Genomic DNA, 25,254 nt, shown 5'->3' with positions numbered 1-25,254 from the left:
CAGGTCCTTTACATTTTGACAGTTGAGAGAGGCGCGTCTTTTCCCACGAGTGGCCGTGGCTTTGACGCATTCAACAACAGACACGCCCACAGCCTCCCAGAGCAGGGAGAATGGCTTCATTTTCATAATTTTTTAAGCTTCAATATAAAAGTTGAGTTTTTTTCTCATTATTGAAATTTGGCCTGGTGGTTGGTAACACATTCCTCTGTTGTATAAGAAACTTAAAATATAGTTGGGAGTTGTCATTGACAACAGACTTTCATGGGACAAACATGTACAGAAATGAATAACGAAAATGGGAAATACTTTGTCCGTGATCAAAAGGTGTGCAAAACACTTGACACAACAAACACTTAAACAAGTCATTCAAGTCTTGTTTTTCTGTCATCTTGATTATTGCTCTGTGGTTTGGTCAAGTGTTTCAATAAGTAACGTCAAAAAAAATTGCAACTGGTCCAGAATAAAGCTGCACGAGTAGCTCTCTCATGTGGTTTCAGATCAAATGTCAGTAAGACACATGAACGCCTCTCTTGGTTGGAAGTTAAACATGGATTATTATATTCACTCATGGTTTTCATGATAACAACAAAAACTCCTTTTAACTTGTACAGAAGATTATCTTTCAGTACAGACACACACCATTATCCAACAAGGCATGCTGTGGGAGGTTGTTTTACTCTTCCTATATTAAGAACATCAGCATCTCAACGTTCAGTAACATACAGAACAATGCTGGAATGGAATTCACTCCCAAGTCATGTTAAACAACAAAGCACTGTACACAATTTTAAAAGAAGTCCAAAAGAACATTATCTACAGAGAAACTTTAGTCAGTACTGATAGGACTACTGGGACTTTTTCTTTTGGTGTAACCATGTTATGTCTTAGATGCTGTAAATCAGATGGAGCCTTTGCCTTTTTTTCATTTATGTCAATTGTCTGTTATTTTTAGTTATTGAAGAAATGTTTTGGAATGTTTGTGTAGTGTGAAAAGAATAATAATATGAATTTGTAAAATGTATTGTCACAATATAAACTGCGGACCCCAGGAAGAATAGCTTCTCGCTATGCTGAAGCTAATGGGGATCCAAATAAAACAAAACAAACATATTATTGCTTTACAGGGATGTTTAATATGACTCATTCTCCCTGCTTTTGTTTGCACGTCAAAAAAAAGCCCTAAGAAAAACCAGCACAGAAGACATGAATAGTAGGAAAAAGATAACTTTATTTCAATATAAGTCATTTATCCATTTGGCAGTTTTATATAAATCAAACTCTTAGTAATCCACACCAATCTTTGGCATACATTGTTAATCAAATATTATACAAAACACCAGTATATACACTTCATTTGAGATTTCCCTGATAGTCTGTTCTAAAATGTTTTGCTGTAACTGTAAATGTGATGTGAGAAAGTGTGACTGTCTGAGTTTGAGTCACTGGTGTTGTAGGTGGGGGAGTCACATGTTGTAACCTGAGTCCGTGAATGTCAAATCCTGATTACAGTCACAGTGCAACTATAAGGACAAACATGAACCCATTACAGGTCCTTTATTACACAGATGCACACACTCAGGTTACATCAGGGTTAACTGTAACAAAATAGCACATTCTGTTTTTTATGGCAAAGATCTGAAGGTGAAGTCAAGTCAGAAATCATTTCACAGAATTGAGTAATTAACTATGACAGGGAGGTTTTATTGTTCAGAGACACACAAAAACAGCCGTAAAGAAAATGATTCCTGCCTGTGATTTTGGTCAGACTTTGTGAAAGTGATGTGGTTTAAAGTGTGAAGGAAGTACATGTAGAGATCGAAACTCTGGACCACAGAACAAAAGCATAACAAAACCTTCACCCCCCAACACTGCAGCGTTAGCCACTAGGAGTTCAACAGCATTGAATTCCACTGTTCTCACTGTTGGAATTTCTTTTTAAATCTTGAGATGTACTCATTCCTCAGCGTTGGGATGTCTGGATTGCAGTGTGAGAACCTGTGCACTATGTCAGGCATGGGAACCTGAGTGCTCCTCCCTCTCCAGGCCTGCATGCAGACCGCAAAGGTAGTTTTTCTTCCCATTTGCGGGGGCCGCTAGTTTCAGATAAAAAAGGAACAGGTACAGTTTCCTTACAAGTTACGGGATGAGTGTGACTTTTCCAGAGACCTCCCTCATTCTGGTCAGGTCACTTTGAGCGGTGATGGACCTTAAGGCTCAAGCTGCTCTCTGATCGTACGATTAAAACTAGTGGTCTACAACCTTTTATTGTTGTTTTTAGGGGTTTCATAAAAAGCTAAGATTACAGGCAAACCCTCATTAAGAAACCCTTACAAATCAAGTGCATTTCCTTTATAAAAAAAACTGCAGGGCTAAACCTACATGAAAATGTACATAATTTACAATATAAAGTAAAAAAAAAAAAAAACACTGATATAAGAAACCTAATAAACATGATTTGTGCACCAAATGACCCTTGTAGGTGTCTTCTGCACAACTGGAAACCAGCTTTGTGTGTTTCAGAGCAAAAAAACATGTTTGAAAAGCTTCTACACATTTTAACTTAATACACATGTTTGATTTCTAATGCTAACAAGCATTATCTGTTAAAAAAAAAAAAAAAAGTATGCCTTGAAATTACATTTAAAAAAGGTAGATCATAGTGGGCATACAAGTTAAATACATTATCTACAACAAGCACATTTCTTCTAGATAGCAATCTATAGACAGTTTTTGTGAGCTTTCTCATCAGTTTGACATAGTTAGGATGAATCTGATACTTTGATAGAGGTTTTTTAAAGACGCTTATGTAAGAAATAGATTTTTGTCAGTGCCTTCAATTTGACATATTGCAGCCCAGAAGTAAACTATTTGTGACAACAGTTTGTTTACTACAGCACCAGACATGTGGCTACATCAATTTCTTTCACATTTAGACTTAATGCCCTGAAACTAAGAACTTAGGTCTATAGTGGACGAGTACCACTTTACTATTCTGCTCACCTGACTGTCCCCTCTGAGGATCTTATCTTATCAAGTACTGTAGGTAATGGTTTTAGTCAAATTGTGCATAGTCTGTGATTGTCCTGAGTTCCACTTGAGAGTTAAAATTGAAGCAATCACATAGTCAACTGTTACCTGTTTAAATACCATACGCGTTCACTCATATTTGAGATATGAGTGTGAGCCTTTAGGGGCCATTCTTCCTGTGCACCTGTGCTAGTACTTCCTGTCTCAGTCGCCCTCCGCTCCCCTCATCACCCCCAGCCTCAAACCGCATCCTACACACTGTCACAATATCACTAGTAGAAGAAGAAAAACACATCACTGCCACAGTCACAGACACAAAAGTGCGACATATAGGTGTGCAAACGTGAAGACAACAGGGTCTTCCCCATCTCTACCCCTCAGTTTCATTTACAGTGCACAATGCTGCAGGAACAAGGTGCGATCAAGGGGCAGCGTTTCACATTCACATTCATGCCCTTCTGCGTCTGTTAGTGTGTGTGTGTGTGTGTGTGTGTGTGTGTGTGTGTGTGTGTGTTTGAATTCATGCCATTACTCCTGAATGTGTTGTAGAGGTCTCATAGCATGATAGTCAATAGTTGGAGATGTGTTCTGTTCCTGGATGTGATCAAACGCCCGCAGGAAGTGGCCATTGTTCTGCTGGTAATAGTACACCATTTTTTTTGCAAACACTGGCTCCACCTAAAAAGGAAATTTGGTTTACATGTGAAATATGTTCAGCTGAATCAGGTTAGCTACTTGTGCCCCTGAAAGAAACAGAGTGGTACAGAGTGGTACAGAGTGATACCTAAAGACAAAGTGAATGGAAAAAATAAAGGTGTTTTAAGTTAATTGGTTGCCTCGTAAACTGCACCACAAAGATTGTGATGCCTTCATTTTTATATTCTTATTTGATTCAATATTTTTTCTTCCAAAAAAATTCACCTGAAACTGGAATCTTGTAAATCTTCTTTCATATTTAATATTTACAATTAAATCCAAAAACAGTCAGTAATTATGAATAAATATATCTGGCTTTTTTTTTTGGTTTTTTTTAAGATTTATGTTTGGGCTTTTGTGCCTTTAATGGAGGGATAGGACAGTGGATAGTGTTGGAAATCAGGGAGCGAGAGTGGGGAATGACATGAGGGAAAGGAGCCACAGGTGGGATTTGAACCTGGGCCGCTCGCTTGGAGGACTGCAGCCTCCATACATGGGGTGCATGCACCAACCAATGCGCCACCAGCACCCCAAATATATCTCTGTTATGCTAAGTTTCTCCCTTTTGACAAATTTAATTTCAGAATACTGCATGAATACACATATTATGAATACACAGAATAAAAAAGGTGCCCCAAAATAGCATGAACTTAACATTCACACTTTCACAGAAATGTTTCATGCTAAATACCCTCAGCGTTTTCTTTTCAGAAATACAGTTCCACATACCTCTATCTACTGTGCTGTGATTGGTTAGAGCTGTTTTTGATAAGCCATAAAGGCCAAGCGGTCAAACACAGGAATTTCCCTGTTCAAATGCTGTGAGCCCAAATGTCAATGATGACTTGATACTTTACCTTGAAGTGCTAACATAATGTATTTAGAGGAAAACAAAGAAATGTTTGAAATCTTGCCACTGAATGGTTAAAGATAACTACTTTAATATTCAAGATAATACCAGGTAATCATTTAAGCTAGCTCAAAACAAGTTATTTTAGAGCTTAACTTCAGCCAAACTACTAAATGCAACTAATTTGGGGTGCCAGGTAGCCTAGTGGTTATGTTTTATGCCCCATGTACAGAGGCTAAAGCCCTCACTGCAGTGACTGTGAGTTCGAACTCAACCTCAGCCCTTTGCTGCATGTCATCATCCACTCTCTCTTCCCAACACTTCCTGCCTCTCTGCAGCTGTCTTATCTAATAAAGGAAAATATCGCCCAAAATATAACTTGAAAAAAAACAAAAAACAGCTCACTAAATCAACAACTTAATTTAGCTTCAGATTTAATTAAGGATTGGTGTGGCTATCTGACTACTCAGTGTGATTTAGTGCCACTGCACAGTATAAGTTTAGCTCAGTTACATTTTTAGTTTAGTTTTGAAAGGGGTTTGTACAGAATTACAAATGGATATTTTGAAATATGTAAGTGAACAAAAATAATATTTTTTGTAACCTTAGTTTTGTAATCAGGCAATTAGGTTTCTATTTAAAAAAAAAAGAAATATTTGGCCAGTTTGCATACATACGTATTGTTTAAGTGATAAATGATTATGATGAACAACACTTGACAATATAATGTTGTTAATTGCTGAGATAAGTCTTACCTGTGCTGTGATCATCTTCCTTGGGCGCTGTGGATCAGGGTACTCGTCTCCAAAACACAGCACCACCTGATGTCTCGGTAAATGCCGGCCGTTATGAATAAAATCCTGAAGCTCTGAAAGAAGTACAGAGAAGAGAAAGTGAAATGAGATGCATTTTACAAAACAAACCAGACAGGTGCTACTTTTCACCCCATTAAAAATGGCATGTTGAAATATACATTAAAGAAGCGTATAAAAATAAATAAAAAAAAAAATCAGAATTTTTTTTATATTCATAACCACTTTTTTGGACAAATCTGCTGCACTGATGGAAAAAAACAGAAAAACACCACCTTGTCATGCAGTGACGGACCACAGGAGGTGGGTGGGGACTCTACACCACATTGGACCCCTGGTGAGAATGTCACTAGCTTCTAAAAAGGGACTTACCAAACAGAATCACATGTAGCTTGGCCTTCAGTATTAATCGTCAACATCATCATATCTATTATCAACACAACCACAACCTTTAACATACTGTGAACATCTGAAGCAGAACGGTTATAAGTGCAATCTTGTTATTAATAGCCAAATTGGTTACATTAGACAAGCAGCATCTAAATCAATGTATATCATAAGTACAAGGCGAGAAGGTTCTATTAACTCAAGACAGAGAGCAGCAAGCAGCTACCTTTACAGGTATTAAGTTTTCATTAAATTACACTCCAACCTGTTGACACACCAGCTGAGAACGTCTTGTGCACTGCACTGTTTAATTAAAGGTAATGAACGACTGCTCAATCTTTGGTCTAAAACACAAACATTCAGTTCAATCAACTCATATGAAGGACAATAACTTCATACATTTATTAGACTACTTTTATTTAGTACAATTTAAAGGCCCTTGCTCTTTACTATCATCCATTTTTGCCGTACTTTCTGCTTTCTACATTTTACAGCAGAATTTAGTCCTTATTCCTACACTGAATTTATCAGTCAGCCTCAGTTACCATTTGATTTACAGATAAACATTGAAATAAAATAATATATGATACAATCCTTTTCAAAAATATTATGATGCCTCACTATTAATTAAACTACAAAACTGTTAAATAATGCATCCTGGGTGCCGCTGGCCTAGTGGTTAGTTTGCGTGCCACCTGTACAGAGGATATAGTCCTCCAAGCGAGCAGCCCGGGTTCGAATCCGACCTGCGGCTCCTTTCTCGCATGTCCCCACCCTCCTCGATTTCGCACTCTATCCACCCTAATGCTTTACTTAAGTCCCCTGCATTGTACTGAAAGCAATCAAGACACAATATAAAAATGTTTTAAACAGACTGTTGTGTAGTTGTAAGAAAAATTGTTTAACATCTTTTGTTTGATGTCGAGATTTATTTCTTTGTCTGGTTAATGTCAATGCAGTCAAACCAGTACTTAAAATACTAAAAAAAAAAAAAAAAAAAAGGTAAAAGTTACAATTGCTGATTATTATTATATTAATTATTAATATGCACTTTGGGTACATTTTTAAAACACAAATTTAAATTGAAATTGTCTTTTATGTTTTGTCTTTTTTTAAGAATGGAAGGTGTGCTGTACAGATAGAAAACCAGATTTGATTGGTGAAAAAAAGAACCCCACAGAACACATTAGTGCTCACCAATAAGAAATTGTTGAGTGTCAAACAGTTTGACCGCCTGCTCCTTCTCCAGCTTGTTGGGTTTATCTGAATATGGAGCCAGAGGTCCTTCCCAATACACGCGTCCCTGGCAGAGGCGTTTTCCATATAACCCATCAGGCGTCATCCACAGGAGCACACCCTTCTCCAGGACATTAGGGAGCTTCTCAGCACCCTGCCGGTGAGACTCGGGGTACGGGAATGGAAAAAGGATGACCTCTGCCCCGCTGTGAAACTTGTCCTCCGGGCATGGGGAAGAAGAGGAGGAAGAGGATGGAGATGAGGGTGAAGAAGAAGTGATTCGACAGCCTTCTGGGCTGGTGGTGGTGACTTCCTTCACCAAAGACTCTCTGTAGTAAAGGGACACATGCAGGCTGAAATCTGAAAGAAAGAGACACGTGGTCAGCTGAAGTATTCTTGCAGGGAACTTCATTTGTAGTAACTTTGCTCTATTATAAGTTCAACACCTTTTCACTCTGTCTTTAACCTGTCTTCTATTTGTGTTCAGTAGTCTCTGTATCACAGCTCTGAGTTTAGAATAGGGAAGTAAACCTGTGTTTGTATTTTCTTATCTATTAATGCAAGTATATTCAAAATACAAGTATGTGAGTGAACCTCTGCGTGTGTCTGACTAGAAATGAGTCAGGGATGATTGTTGATACCTGTGATGGCATTGTTGTGGTCCACTGTGTACATGGGCAGTTGAGACTCTGAAAGGTAGGTGTGGAATGAGAGCTGAAAACCTGCATGGAACAAATTCAATAAATACTGGTCAGAGAGGAGAAGAGAGCATTGAAAATGAAAGTTCATCACATTTCTTCTTTAAGAGGATCTGGAAATTTCCTTTTTTTTTTTTTTCAAATCTTATCTGAACAAACACAAGTTCAAGAAAGTCACCAGTTTAAGTCCCGGTGTGGACCAAATCTGGAAACTGTTCTGGTAGCTGAAGAGGTGCCAGTTCACCTCCTGAGCACTGCCGAGGTACCCAACATCAGAGTGTAAAATGAAATGTCCTCTCGCGTGATTAATCAACTCTATCATCTTCCTTCTTTCTAACGGCTTTGTGGCTACTTCACTTAGCTTGCTCTCGTCTTTTGTTCCTTGGAAGCTTGACTGAACACATTTTATTGTTAGGAAAAGGTATAATGCTACTACAGATAATAATTAACATATTAGAGTCTATAAGTCAAAGATTACTGTCAAGAAAAAACAGGATGAATCAAATCATCTAAAAAAAATTTACTTTTTAATTCAGCTTTTATTCACTCACACTTGTTTTTTTGTTAAATGACAGAAAATATGTCACAGTGAGGCATCTGCATTTGGAAAGTGATGCATGTGAAAACTGAAATAACAGAACTTTTAATTTATAAGAACAAGTTAAACGCCAGATTAAGCTCAAGATATTACAATGGATTTGGATAAAAGCGTCTGCTAAGTGAATTGCAGAATAATAACAGTCAAAAGTGTACATAAATTGTATGATCCTGGCCTGCTCTTAATGTCGTATCCATGACATGAGTATGGCCATATCTTACCATTCTCTGTGTGAGACCCCGGCCAGGCCCTGCCGAACGCTGATGGGTAGTGGCTTTGACCAAACTGCACCTCTGAATGTGGCCCCGGATGTTGCGCATGAGGAAGAGGCTGTTGCTCTGGTGGCGAGTAATCCCTCCAGTCTCTTCTCTCCTGCGAAAAGGTAAATCCAGGTCCCTGAGAGAGGGTAATAAGGACGGTCACTCAAAAAGAAATTGCCATTAAACCCAAGACTTTAACACTCAGGAACATTGCGGATGCATTTGCCAAAGGTTCAGTGCATGCAGCACAAACAGTATCAATCCTCTGACCTGGTTGTGTAGAGATGTGTATGCAGGGATATAACCATGTGTGTTCACATGTGAGGTTGTCTCCTCCATACTGCTCATCTTCATCCCTGGAGGGAAAACCATGAAAGCAGGATTACAACATAATTCACAAGCGAAGAGAGTGAATGTGAGAAGCAATATTCTAATATAACCTCACTATAGCCTAATGCATTTTAGCAGGTTCACACAACGACCATGTGTTTTTGCACTTTTGAGTTCCTGCTATTTTAATGTGATTGATGGCTGTTATGCAGAGAGAGTGCAACATACGCCACAGACTTACATGGCAACCTTAAACCTGTTCATTTTCTAGAGTAAACCGTTAGCCAGGATAGCTAGAACTGCTCTAGTGTGACAAAAGCTGTTGTTGTCTGATGGAAGACACTTAGTTATGCAAGGCTGGAGGTCGTCTGGTTGTGCTCTGTGCACCCTGCACTAAGTAACCGAAGCCCTCTTAAAAAAGCACTGCAGCCTTTTTGGTACATGCTTTGGCTTCCTTTGTGCTTCCTGCTTCATCAGAATCAGCAGCAGTGGTGCATGTGTGTGTGAAAAAAACATTGCCAAGAGGCTATAAACAATGTGAGATGTAGCGGTGTACTGTTTATGCAAATTAGGCACTGCTGTGGAACACCTTGGGTTTTTTACTTATTATCAAAGTTTGAGCCACACAAATATTTTTTTTTACAAACAACAGTTTACATTAGGACATCTTTCATTGCATAGGGGAGGTTAAATATAGTTTTTAGACCATAAGCTGCATCATTTCACAGTCTTACCTTTTTTAGCTTCCTCTGGAATGATTCTGTAGACTTTGTAGGGCTCTGAGATGTCCAGCTGACTTCTTCCCACTAACTCATCAAAGTCATTGCTTTTATTAAGAGCACAGCGTAGTCTAGTTTTCCATGTAGGGGGGTCTGGCTTGTCGACTCCTTCCTTATATTTTCCCTTAAACAATGCCCATGCCTATAACATCATTGAACAGAGTTAAGTCACACTTCCTCTTTAGGCATGCCATTTTGAAAGTACGGGCTCTGAATAGTTAATAAGAGTGCATTTAAAATGACTACATTGTTACTTCATGTGCTCTTTCATATGCAGTAAGTGTGTTGACTGTATGGTCGTCAGAGGCGTCAGGCGGACCATGAACACATCTAGGATGATCTGACCTTGAATAGTGCAGCATCCTCCTCTCTGTTGTAGTCTTGTTTTCCTGCGTGTTTCCACGGAATCCTGAAGATGGATTTGTCATCATTTTCCCAAACTAGGCCGGGATATCCCCCGCTCTCAATCTGGTCAATCAGCCACTGCCTCAGTTTGCCATTGCCGCAGCTGACTGAAAGGCCGCCATCCTCGTCCAGGTTCATCTGTGCACAAGGAAACAAGATTAAGCAGGTTAAAAAAAATGGGGTCTAATGGAAGACTCTCTATTGAAATAAGCCTAAAATAGAATTTGGATTTTTGTTAAATTTTTTTTTACAATTGCTATACCTTTATTTCTTTATTGTACTTCTTGTGGTACCAGGGTAAGTCTGCTCCACGTGAGTTCGCATACATGCAACCCCACACTGTATCTTTAAAATTCGACTATCTACAGTTGTTTTAGTTGTTGACACTTTTGGTAGGCCTACTACTCATTTACAAAGCAAATGTTTTTTGTTTTTTTAACTTTATAACTGTAATAAAAAGAAAACGTGACTCACTTCTACATACATCAATAAAAACACAAATCAATTTAGCAGCAATTTAAGTACAAGTTTTTAATTTCAATTTAGACATAAACCTAACTCTGACAAAATGTGTCGACTAGAAACTGAGTGTTAAAGGGGATTTTAAAAAATCTACTTAAACTGAGTCCACGTCAACTTGAGATTCCACCTGCCAGTGCTGACACACACTTGAGTGAGTGTTGTTAATTGATTCATTTTCATCATTTCTCATGTTGAACACGCCGCTGTCTCATCTTAAAGGAGCTGCAGTCGCTTACCTTTGATTCTCGTCGCTCCTCGGCTGAAATCTGTTGATGGCTCTCTCGCTGTCCTTTTCTTAAACGTTATCACGTCTTCATTTGTGACAGGGGGGGGAGGAGGGGGAGGGGCCTGTGGGGCTTCATGCTTTTTTTTTTTAAAAAAAGTTCAAAAGGGAGATGCGCAGCAAATGGGGCGCACATTTCTGTGAAACTGGTCGCCCACGCGGAGCTGCGGTGGGGAATCCCTCTCGTGACACCCCGAGCAGACACAGAGCTGGGTGGAGTGGAACAATTACCTGTGTACATAACCGAACAGAAAATATCGACACTTAATCCCCACGTGTTTTTTGTTTTTCTGAAGCCTGTGAATTCACCTTATTTTCCGGGTTCAGGTGAAACCGTGACTAAAACAATTCTATAAAGTCGTATGTTGGTTTCACAGTGGAAGATAACAAGCCAAAGTACCTGACAAAAAGGCGCGTGTCTCAATTATTAAAGCATCTATTCCAGGCTAATTGTGCGCATTACTGCCCTCTAGTGTCTGCCTCCGTATGCGCCACTATCAGTATTTTAAAGTCTACTCAGTTTATAATCTTTAAAAGTAATGGTTGATATTTTTGTCATTGGTGCCTTACAGTCTACAGAGACAACTAAAACTAAAAGACTGTGAAAAGATCATGATTCTGTTGTTGTGATGACACCACGCATGACCTCCCTTGCACATTAGACAAACAGGAAAAAGAAGCAGGAAGCAGAGACATAAACACATCACAGAGTGTCTTATCACCTCCACTGACTGACAGGCTCACTGCAACACTTCACGTTTCTCCTTTTATTTCAAAATGTTAAAGCTTCATGACACCATACAAAACACTCTGTTTACAACAATCATAATTTAGAAAAAGAAAAAAAAAAAAACATCATGCAATGTTAAAATTAAAAAAGAAAAGTCACATGTGCTGCACATGTAATGGTCTCTTCCAGTGGTAGTGTCTGTTATATGTAGACAATCATTTCAGCAGTGATAAACATCCTGCTAGTAGTCCATTTTTAATGCACAGTAGACTTCCAGAGAGGTCCAATGTACTGTAGAATCACATGGAGGTGTAATATCCAGGCCGGACGGTAAAATATCTGATTCAAAGAGCTGATCAGATATCTCCTGGTGGGGTAGACGGCTGTTTTTTCACCTCCTTGCCATTGACTTTAGACGCCCTTTCAAGCAAGTCCCGGATATCAGCCTCGTCATTGAAGGGGTTATCCTTATATTCTATCTGTAGCCATTGTCTGAACTACAGGATGAAAAAAAAACAGTTCATCTTCTTATGACAATGCAAATAACACTACTACTGATGGTGCACTCTCTCCTTCCCTGTCTATTCAGTTCTAATTTATACAGGTCCCACTCTCTGGTACACAAACTACCACCACTCAGTTCCCAGGATTTACCTGATCTGCTTGATTAGCCTCAAACTCCTGTAGCTGCCGCTGAAAGCCCAGGTTGGGGCCGGCACAGGGCCGAGCCGCCCTGACTGCAGCTAGCGCCTCCTGCCAGCCCAGTCCTGTCACTGTCATGATGTAAGCTACCACCAGGGTGACACTGCGTGACACACCAGCCAAACTGTAAGAAGAGAGGGATGGACAAAGATACTTGACACTATTTCACTTCATGGTAACACTTTTAGGTGTGATGCAGGTGCAAAGTCCTTTCCATTTTGACACAAGTATGCACAAGTATCAGTGGCCATGTAAAAATGCACATTAGCGTCTCAGTTATGTTTTTCTGTTTGTGTTACACATGTAACATATCCTAGTTTTTGAAGATGTAACTAAGCTTTAAAACCAGCTTTTGAGAAAACTAGATTTTTTTATGTTGAGCAGGATGCAAATATTCAAAACTGGAGTTACTTAGTGCTCATCATAATTTATGTAATGATGGTTTTCAAATAGAGAACCTGTATATTATTGTTGCTATGGTACAGTAGACACAGTAGGTTAATCCAGAAAAAATATATATATATTGTATTTATGTCATTTTCCTGTGATAACTTGTATTTTAAGTTGTTTTCTCCAGATTATGCTGGTTTTTCATTACAACGCATAGAGTCATCTCATTAGCTCAAGGTTTCAAAGCTTGTTTTCCAGACATAACAGGATTATTTTCTGTAAATTTAGAAAACAACACAATGGCCTGGTCACTGTGATTTGCCAGACAACGACATGCCATGCTGCCATTACCCACACCAGTGAGGTAAGTTAAGCCTGTTCCTATGTTGGTGTTTGTGCTTTTGCTACTTTGAGGATAAAAGATGAATAAGTGGAGTTTTCGAGAAAACGACTGGAAATTATTTTTTTCTAAAATGAATCGATGCATGTCTGCTTCGGGCTTCTGTAGTTCCATGTGAACATCATGTCCTAAATATGTGTGTAACCAGATTCAAAGCAAAGGAACCCAAGTGTTTGTTATGCAACACAGCTCAACAACTCACTTGCATTAGAACCAGATTAAATACATACAGTACAGTGGGTGACAATTGAGGCAGCTATGGGTGGACTACAGATAGTGACCGGTGGAGATAGAATATAATAAAACAATTATTTGGTAAAATAAGGAAACTAAGGTGTAAAAACTGATTGAATATACATTTAACACTTAAAAGAATAAAAGAATGAAAACCTCATTATTTGAACCATATGTTTAGTAGAGAACCCTTTGGCAATGCAAATCTGATACCGTAAATAGCCTCTTGTTCCAATGTGTTTCTGAGAAGACCCTCTCTGTCTACCAAAATGTAACTCCCCCTGTGAACATATGGTCAGCCACCATGCTGCAAACAAACAATGTGGCTCTGCTGTGATACTGTACTCCGTTTTTGGGAAGTTCAAGAATAGGCTTCTTGCTTATCATTTAATCTCCTCTGTGCAGCAGTAACACATGGCTTCACTCGAGTGCATGGTACATGGCCTCATTTGTAGCTCTAGATTTAGAACTGAACAAGATAGATGGAGGTAATTTAGCTAATTTAGTTACTAGAGTTGCTTATCTTGTTTAGTAGGGCATGAGGGAAGCTCGGTTCCCGCACTGTTAAAAATATACAGGCTTTGTTTCTCTCACCAGTGAACGAGGCAGCCTTCTCCCTTCAGGCGGGACTCATGCATGAACATTATACTTTGTTTAAAGTGCTGGGTCCTGTGGGAGACAAAAGAAAATTATAATTGGCTACAGCAATATCAAACCATGAAGAGCACTGTGACTGTGGCGCTCTTATTTTGTCCTCAAACTCACACACATCTAAAAGGCAGACTGTTTACATACATGTATGTTTTGTTTTTGCACATGCAGAGTTTATATTTTTGGTGCCTGCCCTGTCTAACCCTGAAATGTATTATCATGGATGGATCAGGATAAGGGTGTGGATATCTCAGGTTTGAGAGAGTTGGAGTCATATTTCACAGAACAGGTTCCAGACACCTCACACTGTGGCATAAGAGGTGTGAGGCAACCAGGGCACATAGAGGGAGAGAGAGAGAGAGAGAGAGAGAGAGAGAGAGAGAGAGAGAGAGACAGGGGCATTAGTGTGCATTTGTGTGTGTAAGTTATGAGGTGGGGGGGGGGGTGGGGGTATAAATAGAGGCACAGCACCTACCAGCATTCTTAAACTGCAAACTGATCAGCTGAGCTGCCTTCTCAGGGAAGAAGCTGCCTGAAATGGGAATTTAATCTTGGAATTTTTTTTTATATGTACTTTTGATCAGGGAATCCCTCTGTGACACATGCACCACATTGTGGAGCTTTCATCCCCAGATTGCATGCTGCAGTACAACCCCTGCATGTGTCTATGCACACTACAGACGAAGAGCTGAACGTGACTGTGATCTAATCAGACAATGAGATCACAATGAAACGTTGTTAACGCATATCATTTACACGTTAGCTTGAAGAAAATGAACCTCAGCCGCCCACACAGTGCAGCCTCAAATGGATGAGGTACTCGCTCTCTCTCTCGCTCTGCCTCAGCCTTTCGTTCTTCTTTGTGTGTGTGTGTGTGTGTGTGTGTGTGTGTGTGTGTGTGTGTGTGTGTGTGTGTGTGTGTGTATGTGTGTGCGTGTGTGTGTGTGTGTGTGTGCGTGTGTTGCTTTCCTGCACATTTTTAGTACATACAGGTTTTGTGTGGGCAGGTCAGCCGCTGAAATGCACAGATAGGTCATCTCCTGGGGGACAAAGCGCACTAGTTACCCGTCAGCCACAGCCACTTCCTCTATGCACCAAACACAAATCAATTAACAGCAGGTGGTAGATTCAAATGAGTAGATTCATATGAGTGTTGCCAAAGGCAAATACAAGCTGCGCTACTGTGTGGAAGAATAAAGGACATTTTAAGCTGATTTGCGGACACATTTGTATTTTAAATTGCAAAAGCTGAGAACAAAAGCTGCTGTTGTATGAGCAGAGAAACGCAACATCCATAAGAATACCTAGAAAATATAATAATGAAGAGTAGTTCCACAGTCCACATTGAACGAGCTGGAACAACCGCCTACTCTCAAACCCACACAAGAACACAATTCAGGACACTGACCAAACCAACTGTTGTTGACTGGCATTCTTCATTATTCTCCAACTATCACGAGTGAGAAACTTCTCTAGTCGCTGTAACTCACTGACAACCAAGAAGTGTTTGCTCAGTCAGGAGGCAGCATGATAAAACCTCATCCTGCACAACCTGACAGACCGGTTTGTAGTCGGTTCAGATTCGTGAGCAATATATCCTGATAGGCCAAGAGGGTCTCAAAAATCAGATCCGTTCAGCATTACTTGCTTGAGCACTCTGCTTCGAGTTTGAATGGGAAATGTGAGACATTTGCACAGCCTAATGCAAATGTCATGTATAACAAGGAGAGTGTCTTACCTGGAGAATTGGAGCTGCACTGTCATGGATGGACAGGATGTGTGTGATGTTGTTTCTGGCTAACTGTTCTCTGTCTCTTGCATCTACAGTAAACAAATACCACCGCAAACAAAGACCACAGGCATAAACTTTCATGGGCCACTATAAAATCAAATTGATTTAGAATTGCACTCTGACGTACCTTTGAAATTTCCCAGGTACAAGTCAGGCAGCACCTAAGAAGACAGAATTAGAGGATGAAGCAGACAGAGCATCAGATGCGCAGATTATTATTAATATGAAGTCATGGTAAATCAGATAAGAATTACACAACAGCATGAAGATTTGACGTGATTTGCCTAATGAGATATTCTAATCTAAAGTTGGGATACGGTGACTTGAAAAATTGCTCAAAATCTCAGATTCAGTCAATTCTGTTTAATATTCACAGTAAAACCACTAAAGTTAATACGGGTTTTGTCTAATTATTTTTGAACAAAATGTAGCTACCTTAATAAAATTATTCTCATGGGCACACAACTTTTGCTAATTCTGGCAAATTGGGCTCTATGAATATTGTCAAGCACCACCATCTCCTTAACTTCACTCAAAATGCCCAGAACCACGTACTCGTACGTCAACTCAACACTAGTGGCGTGCAGCGGAGGGAAATCATACCTTATTGATGCCATTCCCCATTCTGAAAACCCGCAGGAAGAATAACAGGGAAAATAAATGTTCCCTCGTTGTTTCAGAACGCGTATGAAGTGTATCCACGGCTTCCCAGACCCGCTGTAGGGGCGCAAACGCTGCTGCTCCGCGTCCAAGCGAGCCGAGCACCGCTGGCCAAGCTCCCCGCGTTGAATGTTGGGAAATGTAGTTTGTCGAAAAACGTGAGCGGACTTCATGGAGAATTATAATAGTTTTTGCGGACACATGCGTTTCGTAAACCCAACCCCGTCGTTCTTGTCCCAAGTTTATGGGAATAGTCATATATTTTCGCCTTAAGAAAGACTTAACTCTTAGATAAACTTCAAAAGTACTACAGACTGTCTACATAGCCTACCGGTGCAAAACAAACCCCTCTGGAGATATTATGAGAATAGGCGATATTTTGCCAATTTTCCACCTTTGAGTGATATGGAATACAAATTCTGAGTAAAAAGGCTGGGAATACAAATTATTGAAATTTTTTATTTCTAAAGTTTAAATAGGCCTACACTTTCTTGGCATTCATAGTCAACAATCATATTACTGTATAGATAACAGTTATGCAAATTGGACTGATTTTTTTAGGCTTACTAATAAAGGACACCACCCCATTTGACTTTATATATCTAGGATAAGAATGAATATGTAATACAAATTATGCATTATTAGTAGTAGCCTATTATTTGTATTATTATAAGAATTAATGGCAAACACGTCAGATGGAGAAAAGGGGACTAGGCTTTTGCTGCATGCAACCATTGTTTCATTTTCCTTAATTTCCACACCAAAGTACAAGAAAATAATCTAAATGGATCATGACAATGTTTAAGTGAAACCTTGCCTCGTTGTATGCTGATCAGAGGTGGAGAAACAGATCCAGGAGTCAAAAAGTGTCTACCTTTCAAGCACCCTGGATACCCCATCTGCTGTCAGAGAGTATTTGTTAGGTGATACCATCAGAAAAGGTTATCCAGACAACACCCTTGCCCGGGGTAAGAGCTAGTCAGCAGCACCCTGACAGAGAAGGTTATCAATCAGGTTTCTTAAGCACATCTCCAATATCTATTCTAACCAAAAGCCAGGGAATTGGACTGGAAACCACTAACACAAGGCAGCTAAAACAAAAGGATGCTATAGTATTGCGGTTGCAGAGAACATCACTTTAAAGTTCTTCACTGATTCTCATCACGTTGAAAATATCAACAGGAAGTATTGCTGCTTCCGATGCCCCACATTGTCAGCATATTTACACCACAGGTGCCAGTGAGTTCGACTTCCTGGTGATCTGTTGTTTTCTGGGGGAAAGTGAGTAACCTCCAGATTCAATTTTTATTTTTTTAACCTGAATATTACAGACAATAAACAATAATGATAAAAAATTTAAAAATGGGGGAAAAACAAACCAGAAAATATAGGGCAGGTAAATGTGATACTGCTTTCATGTGGTTTTAGTGTGCAAAAGGAGGAATTTATTTTGTGGCTGTCGACAGATAGGCTGCACGTGAAGCTCTCATGCTGTCACTGACTACAGTTCAGGTGGTTTCCCACTCTAGTTTCATACAAATGTTTGTTTTATCAATGAACTTTTTTAGCTTGTGCATTTAAATGAAGTTTGTGTTGTGCTTCCAGAATAACAAAGTCATTATTGTAAGTGTTTTGTCTCAAGGTAGAGATGTTGTTTATAGCTGAAATTGTGAGACTAATGCACCGTGTTACAATACCATCATTTAACCTCAAATTGCAAAAACTCACTCCAACTACAAAATAAAGTTGACTGGCCTGCAATAAACATTTTGACCAGTGGGTGTCGACAATGCCATACGACTTGATTTATGGTAGTCCCCATTTCAGATGTGATTCTTTATCTCGGGACCCTATGAAACACAAACACAGGCAGTCAACAAAACCATGCTGCTGTGTGTGTTTTGTTATGTCGGCATAATGTGTCTGAAGGCGTTTCAGACGCAAAACATCTGAAGCTGCCATCTGCCGGTTATCTGTTATCGACTTGTAAGGCTGTTTGTAGTTTTCACTTCCTGTCTGGTTTCGCTTTTGAACGAGGAAAAACGTCGCAGAAATCCCGGAACTGTAACAAAGTGCTCTACTTGGATCGTACAAGACGTTCAGGTAACAGGTCTAATAACTCCACATGTTTGTCTCGTAGTCAATTAGATGTTTAATGTTGTTTTTCGCTGAAAGAGTGTGGTCAAAAAGTTGAGGGTGAGCGAGTCTAGTTGCCTAAACTTTCTTTTTTTCTTGAGGCTGTCCAGCTAGCTCACATCAGTAGCTTGCTAAAGTGTTATACATGTTTGCAGTGTGAGTCTCTCTTAGTATATTAGTATGTTTTGTTGGTGTTTGACTTTGCATTAACGCGAGTGGTTGTGTGTATTGCTCTCTTGTTTTCTTGTAACTTTGAAACAGGGATGGCCACCGCGCCACAGTCTTTACTTCAGATGAGATCGACTGATCTTATTAAAAAGGAGCCCCTGGCGTACGGAGGATTTGGAGATGTCTACCTGTGCTACCACGTAACACTCGGACAGGTGGTGTTGAAGACTATATACACAGGCCCTCTTCGTAATGAGTAAGTAAAGGGTGCATCTGATACTGTGTGGAGTGTGCTGGGGGATTCCCCTAAACGCTAACTTGTGTCATGTGCCCTCTCAGGACTCTTCAATCCAGCCTCCCAACATAACTCAAACCGACATGCTATATGTGTCTCCTTTCCTTTTCTGACATCTTGTGCAAATCACTTTAACAACATAGTTCATAGTTATTCACAACTCATTACTTATTTTTTTTACTCTGCATTTTACTTTAGTTTAACATATTCTCAGACACACACATTTGCTCAGCTGATTATTGACACAAGCAAAGTTTTTTTCTGTTTCCATCACTTTTTTTCCTGCATTAGATTATATTGACTGTAGCATTTTGCCGTTGTAATGTTGTTTACAAGCCTAGTTTGTGAGTCCAATCTTCAGGCTGTGTCTTATTGACTCAGTATCTGATTTCTTGTTACTTCCTTTTTACGACCAGAAAGAGATGCTTGAAAAAGCGGATGTCAGTCTAACAATCAATTTCTCAAATCAGATGCATCAAAACAGCTTCTCTCTGTCGGTACAATGGCACTTCCATCTGCAGTGCGTCTGCTTCTTCATTCATGTTTCTATTTCAGGGTTAGCATGGTAATGAATCGTCTACATGTCAAAGAATGTACCAATATTTTTATACGTAAACTTTGACAATTTCTAGCACACTCCACAATGAATAAAGTTCCAGGCGCACGACCGCAACAAGACTTAAAATGAGACAACAACAAAAAAGTCAGCGCTAAATGTCCTTCAAGTTTCCTTTATCTGCGCAAGAGCAGTGTACAAAACATCAATGGTTACTGAATGTAGAAACGTGGGCGTTTTGATTGAGATTCATACTGGAGAAAAATGTGGATCAGTCTCATCATGTCTGATATCTGAACTACTTCAAACAAGCACTAGCACATTACTTTGGTAGATTTACTTAGTCTGTCTCTCAGTCGGCTGTAAGATTAATCACGATGCAAGTAGTGCCCGTTTGTTGGACATTTCTAATAATTGCTTCGCTTTATCTTTTCCAGGGATAGTAAAAAGTCACTGCTGGAGGAGGGGACCATCATGGCAAGCCTGAACCACGAGCGGGTGGTGAAGTTGCTGGGCGTCATCATGGAGGACAGAGACTGCTCGCTGGTGATGGAGCTCATCCCCAGAGGCAACCTGTTGGTCATGCTAGAGATGGTCAGCAAGTTTAATACCTGTAGTTGACTTGAAAATGGGAAGATTTCATATTCCTGTCTGCAACTGCAATCATTTGAATAGTTTATGTGTATTATGGTAATTACACAGATATAACCCTATTTGCAGGTCACTGTGCCAATATCCATCAAGGGCAGAATCATCTTAGAGATTTTGGAGGCGATGGTCTACCTCACAGAGAGACATGTTGTACACAAGGACATCAAGCCAGAAAACATTCTAGTGGACAAGGATTTTCACATCAAGGTATACAGCAGACTATTGCCAGTATCACATTTATCATTCTGACAGCATTCATTCATGTAACCGCTGCGTGTTTAAAAAAAAAAAAAAAAATGTTTTAACCTCTATGTCTTTCTAGATTGCAGACCTGGGCCTGGCCACCAGCCAGACATGGAGCAAGCTCACCAAGGAGGAGTCTCGCAGGAAGAGTCGTATGGGGCTGTCAGCCGGGGAGAGAGGGGCCGGCACTCTGAGCTACATGGCCCCCGAACACCTGGAGAGCATACACACACCCTCCACTGAGAAGTCTGATGTTTACAGCTTCGCTATCGTGGTTTGGGTCGTCCTCACAGGAGATGAGCCGTATGCAAGTAAGTGCCAGAAGTCCAAATAACCTGACACATTTTGTCCATTCGCTTTTCTTTTTTTTTAACCTTGAGGAGCTGTTTTTTAAAATCACCACTGCCTGGTTTAGCATCTACATTGTTAGTTTACAAGTTAAAACAAACTATGATACATCGCTTTGTCTTGCATGCAGATAACCAAATGGGGTGTCTTTTTTTTTTTCATTCCAGATGCCAGGAGTGAAGAGCAAATGAGCCAGTGTGTCCGAAAGGGTGACCGACCAGCGGAGGACGTTATTCCAGATGACACGCCTGCAGAGATGATAGAGCTGATGAAGAGATGTTGGGATCACAATCCAACGCAACGGCCAACATTTAAAGGTGCACTCATTGTTTTCTTGCTTGTTTGTAGGCTACCTTCCCTTGTGGCAAAGTGTGATATGACACAGATTTATATCACATTTATAAGTTCGATGATTTGTGTCACACCGCAGGGTTTTACTTTCGCTCTCGGCTATGTTAACTTTCTTACTTGATTTTCGAGTGAAGCGTCCGTGTGGTTTATTACGTACACTTTTTGTTGTCCTCTCATTCCTTTTTTTTTTTTGTCTTGCAGAGGCCTACCACCTCTTCCGCCCTTTCTACATGAAAAAGCTTGAGCCAGATGTAGAGGAAGATTTACTTGGGCTGAGGGTGAATAGATGTTTTCTTTTGGATTTGATGTTGTAGTGCACAGTGGAGATACCAAGCAGTGGATTAGAAGTTAAAATAATGAAAGTTCGGACTATTTACCGTCACAATTTGCCGTGTCATTTGTATTCAGGATTCATACGAAGGCCCAGACGATCTTATTGAGAAGATGAAGTCTTTATCAATGACCTTTGAGTGTTTGTCAGCAGGTGAGTTTTGTTGGTAATCCTGACAGCCTTGACATTCTATACACATTCCAAGACACTTGAAGTGATACATTACACGAAAGTTGTCAAAAACACGAGTAGCTTTATTGCCTCTACTCATCTTTTTATTTCCTTAGATTGCCCCGCTCCTTTGCTGAGTTCAGACAGAGTTGTGCCTGTGCCAGTTGAAGCCAGTATCGAGGACCTGCATGGCACCCAGTATGAGCCGTGTGACGATTCTGTCCAGTCGGATGCAAAGGTAGATTGCAGCCCTTCAGCTCTGGAGCAGAAACTGGATCGGGAGTTTCAGTACCACAAGCACGGTAGCTATAACAGTGAGAACCAGCCCGATGCCGCCGACTGCCACCATCTAAACAACTCGAATCCTTTCCTGAATAGTCCCTTCAGTACTCCTGATCACGCCATAAGGCAGCCAGAACAAGACAAACCCTCTTACGCATCCTCTGTCCATTCCTGGACCAAAGCTGAGCCGGTGCAGCCCACCAGCCACGAAGAGGCCTTGTACCACCCAGCTGCTGGTGTCTTTGAGTCCATGAACTCTTCCGTACCTGCTCCATTACACCTGCCAATGTCTGCCAGCACCTCCTGTCTTCCACAATTGAACCAGCAACACCCAAACTCCCACTTTGACCGCCAGCAGTCCTGGCCAGCTTACCCAGTGTCTGACACCTCTGCTCCTGACCTCGGCCCTCGGCGTCTTCTGGCACCTTGCAAGGGTAGCTCGTCACAAGATCAAGGTACATTCAAACCTTTTTTTTTTTTTCCTGAAAGCAATGCTAAACGCCCAATGTGTCACTAACTCTGACTAAAATGCTCTGTGCTTTGTCCAGGATCTCTTTTCATTCAAAATGCCAGTGGGATCCAGATTGGGAGCAACAACACAATGAGCATCAGACGTTTCGACTCCACAAGTAGTTTGTCGTCTCAAACTTCTTACGGCTCAGCTCTCTGGCGAATCAATGAATGCATTCAGAAATATGGTAAATAACCTCCTGTGTAGTTTATGTGATAGTACGTCTGTGCACTTGAGATGCTCAAAAATGCTCATCGTTACCTTCCAGGTTCATTTGGTCAAATCTTTCTGCCAAACAATCAGAAACTTAAAGACAGCCGGGTTTATTTTACATGGAAGATAAAGACATAAGACATGTGGATTTTGGAGATTGTTGCAGGACATTTCTGTCACTATTTTTGACCCTGGTTGTTACAAGAAAAGGTTTAATTTACATCATATAAAATGTTGAAAGGTCAGTATAAATGCAGTAATTTTTGAGAGCTCGTATAAATATTGCAACAGATTTTGAGAGTTCAAAAGTTCAAAGCAACAGTCCCTACTAGTCCAATCTGAGTTAAACAATATCTCATTAGTTGAAGCCCTTATAGATGTGTCTCTTGCACCATTCAGAGGACCATGCTGTGACCGAGGAGCACCTAGATCTGCTGAGGGAAAACATCGGCAACAAGTGGAAGCGCTGTGGGCGGCGGCTGGGTCTGACAACGGTGGAAATAGAGACCATTGAGCACGACTGTTACCGTGACGGCCTGCCGGAGATGGTGCACCAGATGCTGGATCGTTGGAAAATGAAGGAGGGGAGTATCGGCTGCACAATTGGGAAGCTTTGTCGAGCTGTGAAGAGCAACATAGAGGTAGATGTCATCCAGAAGATATTGGACCTGTGCGGTCCTTCGCCCTGAATTTCATAAACTTTGGCAGATCTCTCTTTTTCCCTCTAAAATTCTGACTTCCTGCACATGGTTACGGTATTTCGGTTCAGCGTAAAACTAAACGGAGAACTTATTTTGTTTTTTTGTGATTCAAATATTGGCGTCATAGAAAAATAGTACACAGCAAAGAATGCTTAATGTGTTTGAAAAGCTGGAGCCTCACCAATGTATTATCAGCCAATATTGGCCTACACATATCAGTCAGTATGTTTAATCGGTTTACAGATATATGCAGTGATGAAAACTATTTTTCAGAATAGGACATTCTGAAACAATGCTTGTGATTATGATTTTAAAAAAAAATGGGTCATCATGTCGTCGGTTCAGCAAAGAAGTTTCCTCGAATACTCTCAACATGGTCTGCACATCATGTAGAGAAGCATCACATCAGTAGTCCACACAAAGATGGCCTGGTTGGTAGTTTGTTATAGAAAGCAGCCTTCTTAGAATCAACATAAAAAAGTCCATTATTTTAATCATTCCTGTTATAAAACTCTCTATCAGTCACTATGTTGATAATTGGTGAATATCATATCTCTAAAATCCATATCTATCTTAAAATCCTATCACTAAGGCTCCAGTCAGTGTCTGAACGATACTCATGGAAAACTCCACAGCTCAACCAAGCATCTTTGTAGAAAGACACTCGAGGGGAATCAGCCACAAAGATTGCTGTAAACAATTATTTTAATAAAAAAAATGATGAATACGTTGTAAACTGTCTTTAAAAGCTGGACACTTTGTTTCCTGCTTCGATAAAGTCATCGCTTGGTCATGACTGACTTTTAGTAAAGTACTCTGATTGCATTTTCACAAGACTGAATTTCTTTTCTACCACACTTGTGTTTTGAAGTATATATTTTAGTGTAAAGGTTCTTCTAATCATCGTTTATTCTCTAATTTACCGCGGATTCAGCCAGTGTGTGTGACGTAAGCTCGTATTATAAAAAATTATGATCTTTTTAATATCAAACAGCCATTGAGTTAATTATAGATGTGGACTGTAGCTTTTAACAGAATGATGGAGTCATATTCAGGGACAAAGTGTGAGTGATAATCATAATCAAAAGGAGTCTGAACCCAAAAGAGGCGATGACACTGAGACTCTAAGAAGCTGTAATCGTAAACACTGGGGATGGGGAGTGGGGCATAGGGTTGGGGGGTTGGGAGGGTCTTACTATATGAGAGCTGTGTGTCCAGTAGGGGTTAGTAGTCCGGTTCGGTACCCATTAATTGGCACCAAAAGTTAAGAATGGTACCAAAATAAGAGATCTGTACCGTCCTACTTTGTTGGTACCCTTCTGTTGGGGTGCCAAGGGTACCGATCCGACCCTGAAGGGTCCCTTTAGTTTACTGTGTCCCGTTCTTCTTCTTCATTGAACTTAATGAATAGCGGACTACACTGTGTTGGGCTGCTATGATGTCACACTATTACATAGGTGACTCGGCTATCTCCATCTGGCTTACACTCCGCTTACCAAATAAGGGTAGGGTTGGCTGTGGAAACACGAGCAAGATCAGGATGTACGTTGGTGGAAATTGGGCTTTTAAGTGTTGAACTCCTGTTTCTCAAGATTTCTCTTAAAATGCATGAATGACTTATAAATAATAGAATGTGATTGTCTTCAAACTGATGAAATGAAGCACTGTACTTTATCAAGTGTACAGTTTTGAATTACAGGCTACTTTTGTCTCACCAAAGATGATCTCATCTTTGACTTGTGTTCATGTTTTTTGGTTTTTTTTTTAAACTGACATGAAGCATCACAGAAACTTTGGTCGCCCTGTTTTTCACTCTACAATTCCAAATAAACTGTTTGTACATATGTTTTAAGAA

General features: G+C 40.2%; 3 protein-coding genes across 4 annotated transcripts; 1 reads left to right on the top strand and 2 right to left on the bottom strand.

Annotated features, from left to right (window-relative positions):
• Positions 1-1,208: 1,208 nt before the first annotated feature.
• Positions 1,209-10,942, bottom strand: irf4a (interferon regulatory factor 4a). Its single transcript, XM_061044802.1, has 9 exons — positions 10,837-10,942; positions 10,019-10,216; positions 9,629-9,815; positions 8,835-8,920; positions 8,526-8,700; positions 7,650-7,730; positions 6,970-7,368; positions 5,329-5,441; positions 1,209-3,705 (listed from the first exon to the last, which is right to left on the bottom strand). Exons 2-9 carry the CDS (start codon positions 10,214-10,216, stop codon positions 3,556-3,558), a joined length of 1,389 nt encoding a protein of 462 aa, XP_060900785.1. The 5' UTR covers positions 10,837-10,942; the 3' UTR covers positions 1,209-3,555.
• Positions 10,943-11,641: 699 nt separating this feature from the next.
• On the bottom strand, positions 11,642-16,564 carry dusp22b (dual specificity phosphatase 22b). Of its 2 annotated transcripts, XM_061044800.1 has the most exons (7): positions 16,386-16,564; positions 15,910-15,943; positions 15,729-15,811; positions 14,981-15,030; positions 13,934-14,008; positions 12,268-12,439; positions 11,642-12,110 (listed from the first exon to the last, which is right to left on the bottom strand). In XM_061044800.1, exons 1-7 carry the CDS (start codon positions 16,404-16,406, stop codon positions 11,970-11,972), a joined length of 576 nt encoding a protein of 191 aa, XP_060900783.1. In that variant the 5' UTR covers positions 16,407-16,564; the 3' UTR covers positions 11,642-11,969. The 2 variants fall into 2 exon arrangements, with proteins under 2 accessions (XP_060900783.1, XP_060900784.1); XM_061044801.1 differs by lacking the exons at positions 15,910-15,943; positions 16,386-16,564 and adding an exon at positions 14,135-14,296 and having other exon boundaries at positions 15,729-15,805.
• A 1,730-nt stretch (positions 16,565-18,294) lies between these two features.
• ripk1l (receptor (TNFRSF)-interacting serine-threonine kinase 1, like) lies at positions 18,295-25,254 on the top strand. Its single transcript, XM_061044799.1, has 11 exons — positions 18,295-18,545; positions 18,840-19,002; positions 20,035-20,191; positions 20,318-20,455; positions 20,571-20,802; positions 21,007-21,156; positions 21,392-21,468; positions 21,599-21,674; positions 21,809-22,429; positions 22,523-22,672; positions 23,098-25,254. The coding sequence occupies exons 2-11, from the start codon at positions 18,842-18,844 to the stop codon at positions 23,385-23,387; spliced, it is 2,052 nt and encodes a 683-aa protein (XP_060900782.1). The 5' UTR covers positions 18,295-18,545; positions 18,840-18,841; the 3' UTR covers positions 23,388-25,254.

The sequence above is a fragment of the Labrus mixtus genome, chromosome 8 (genome assembly GCF_963584025.1).
Source record: "Labrus mixtus chromosome 8, fLabMix1.1, whole genome shotgun sequence".
NCBI classification, from domain to species: domain Eukaryota; kingdom Metazoa; phylum Chordata; class Actinopteri; order Labriformes; family Labridae; genus Labrus; species Labrus mixtus.
This window is presented reverse-complemented; position numbering and strand designations above follow the sequence as displayed.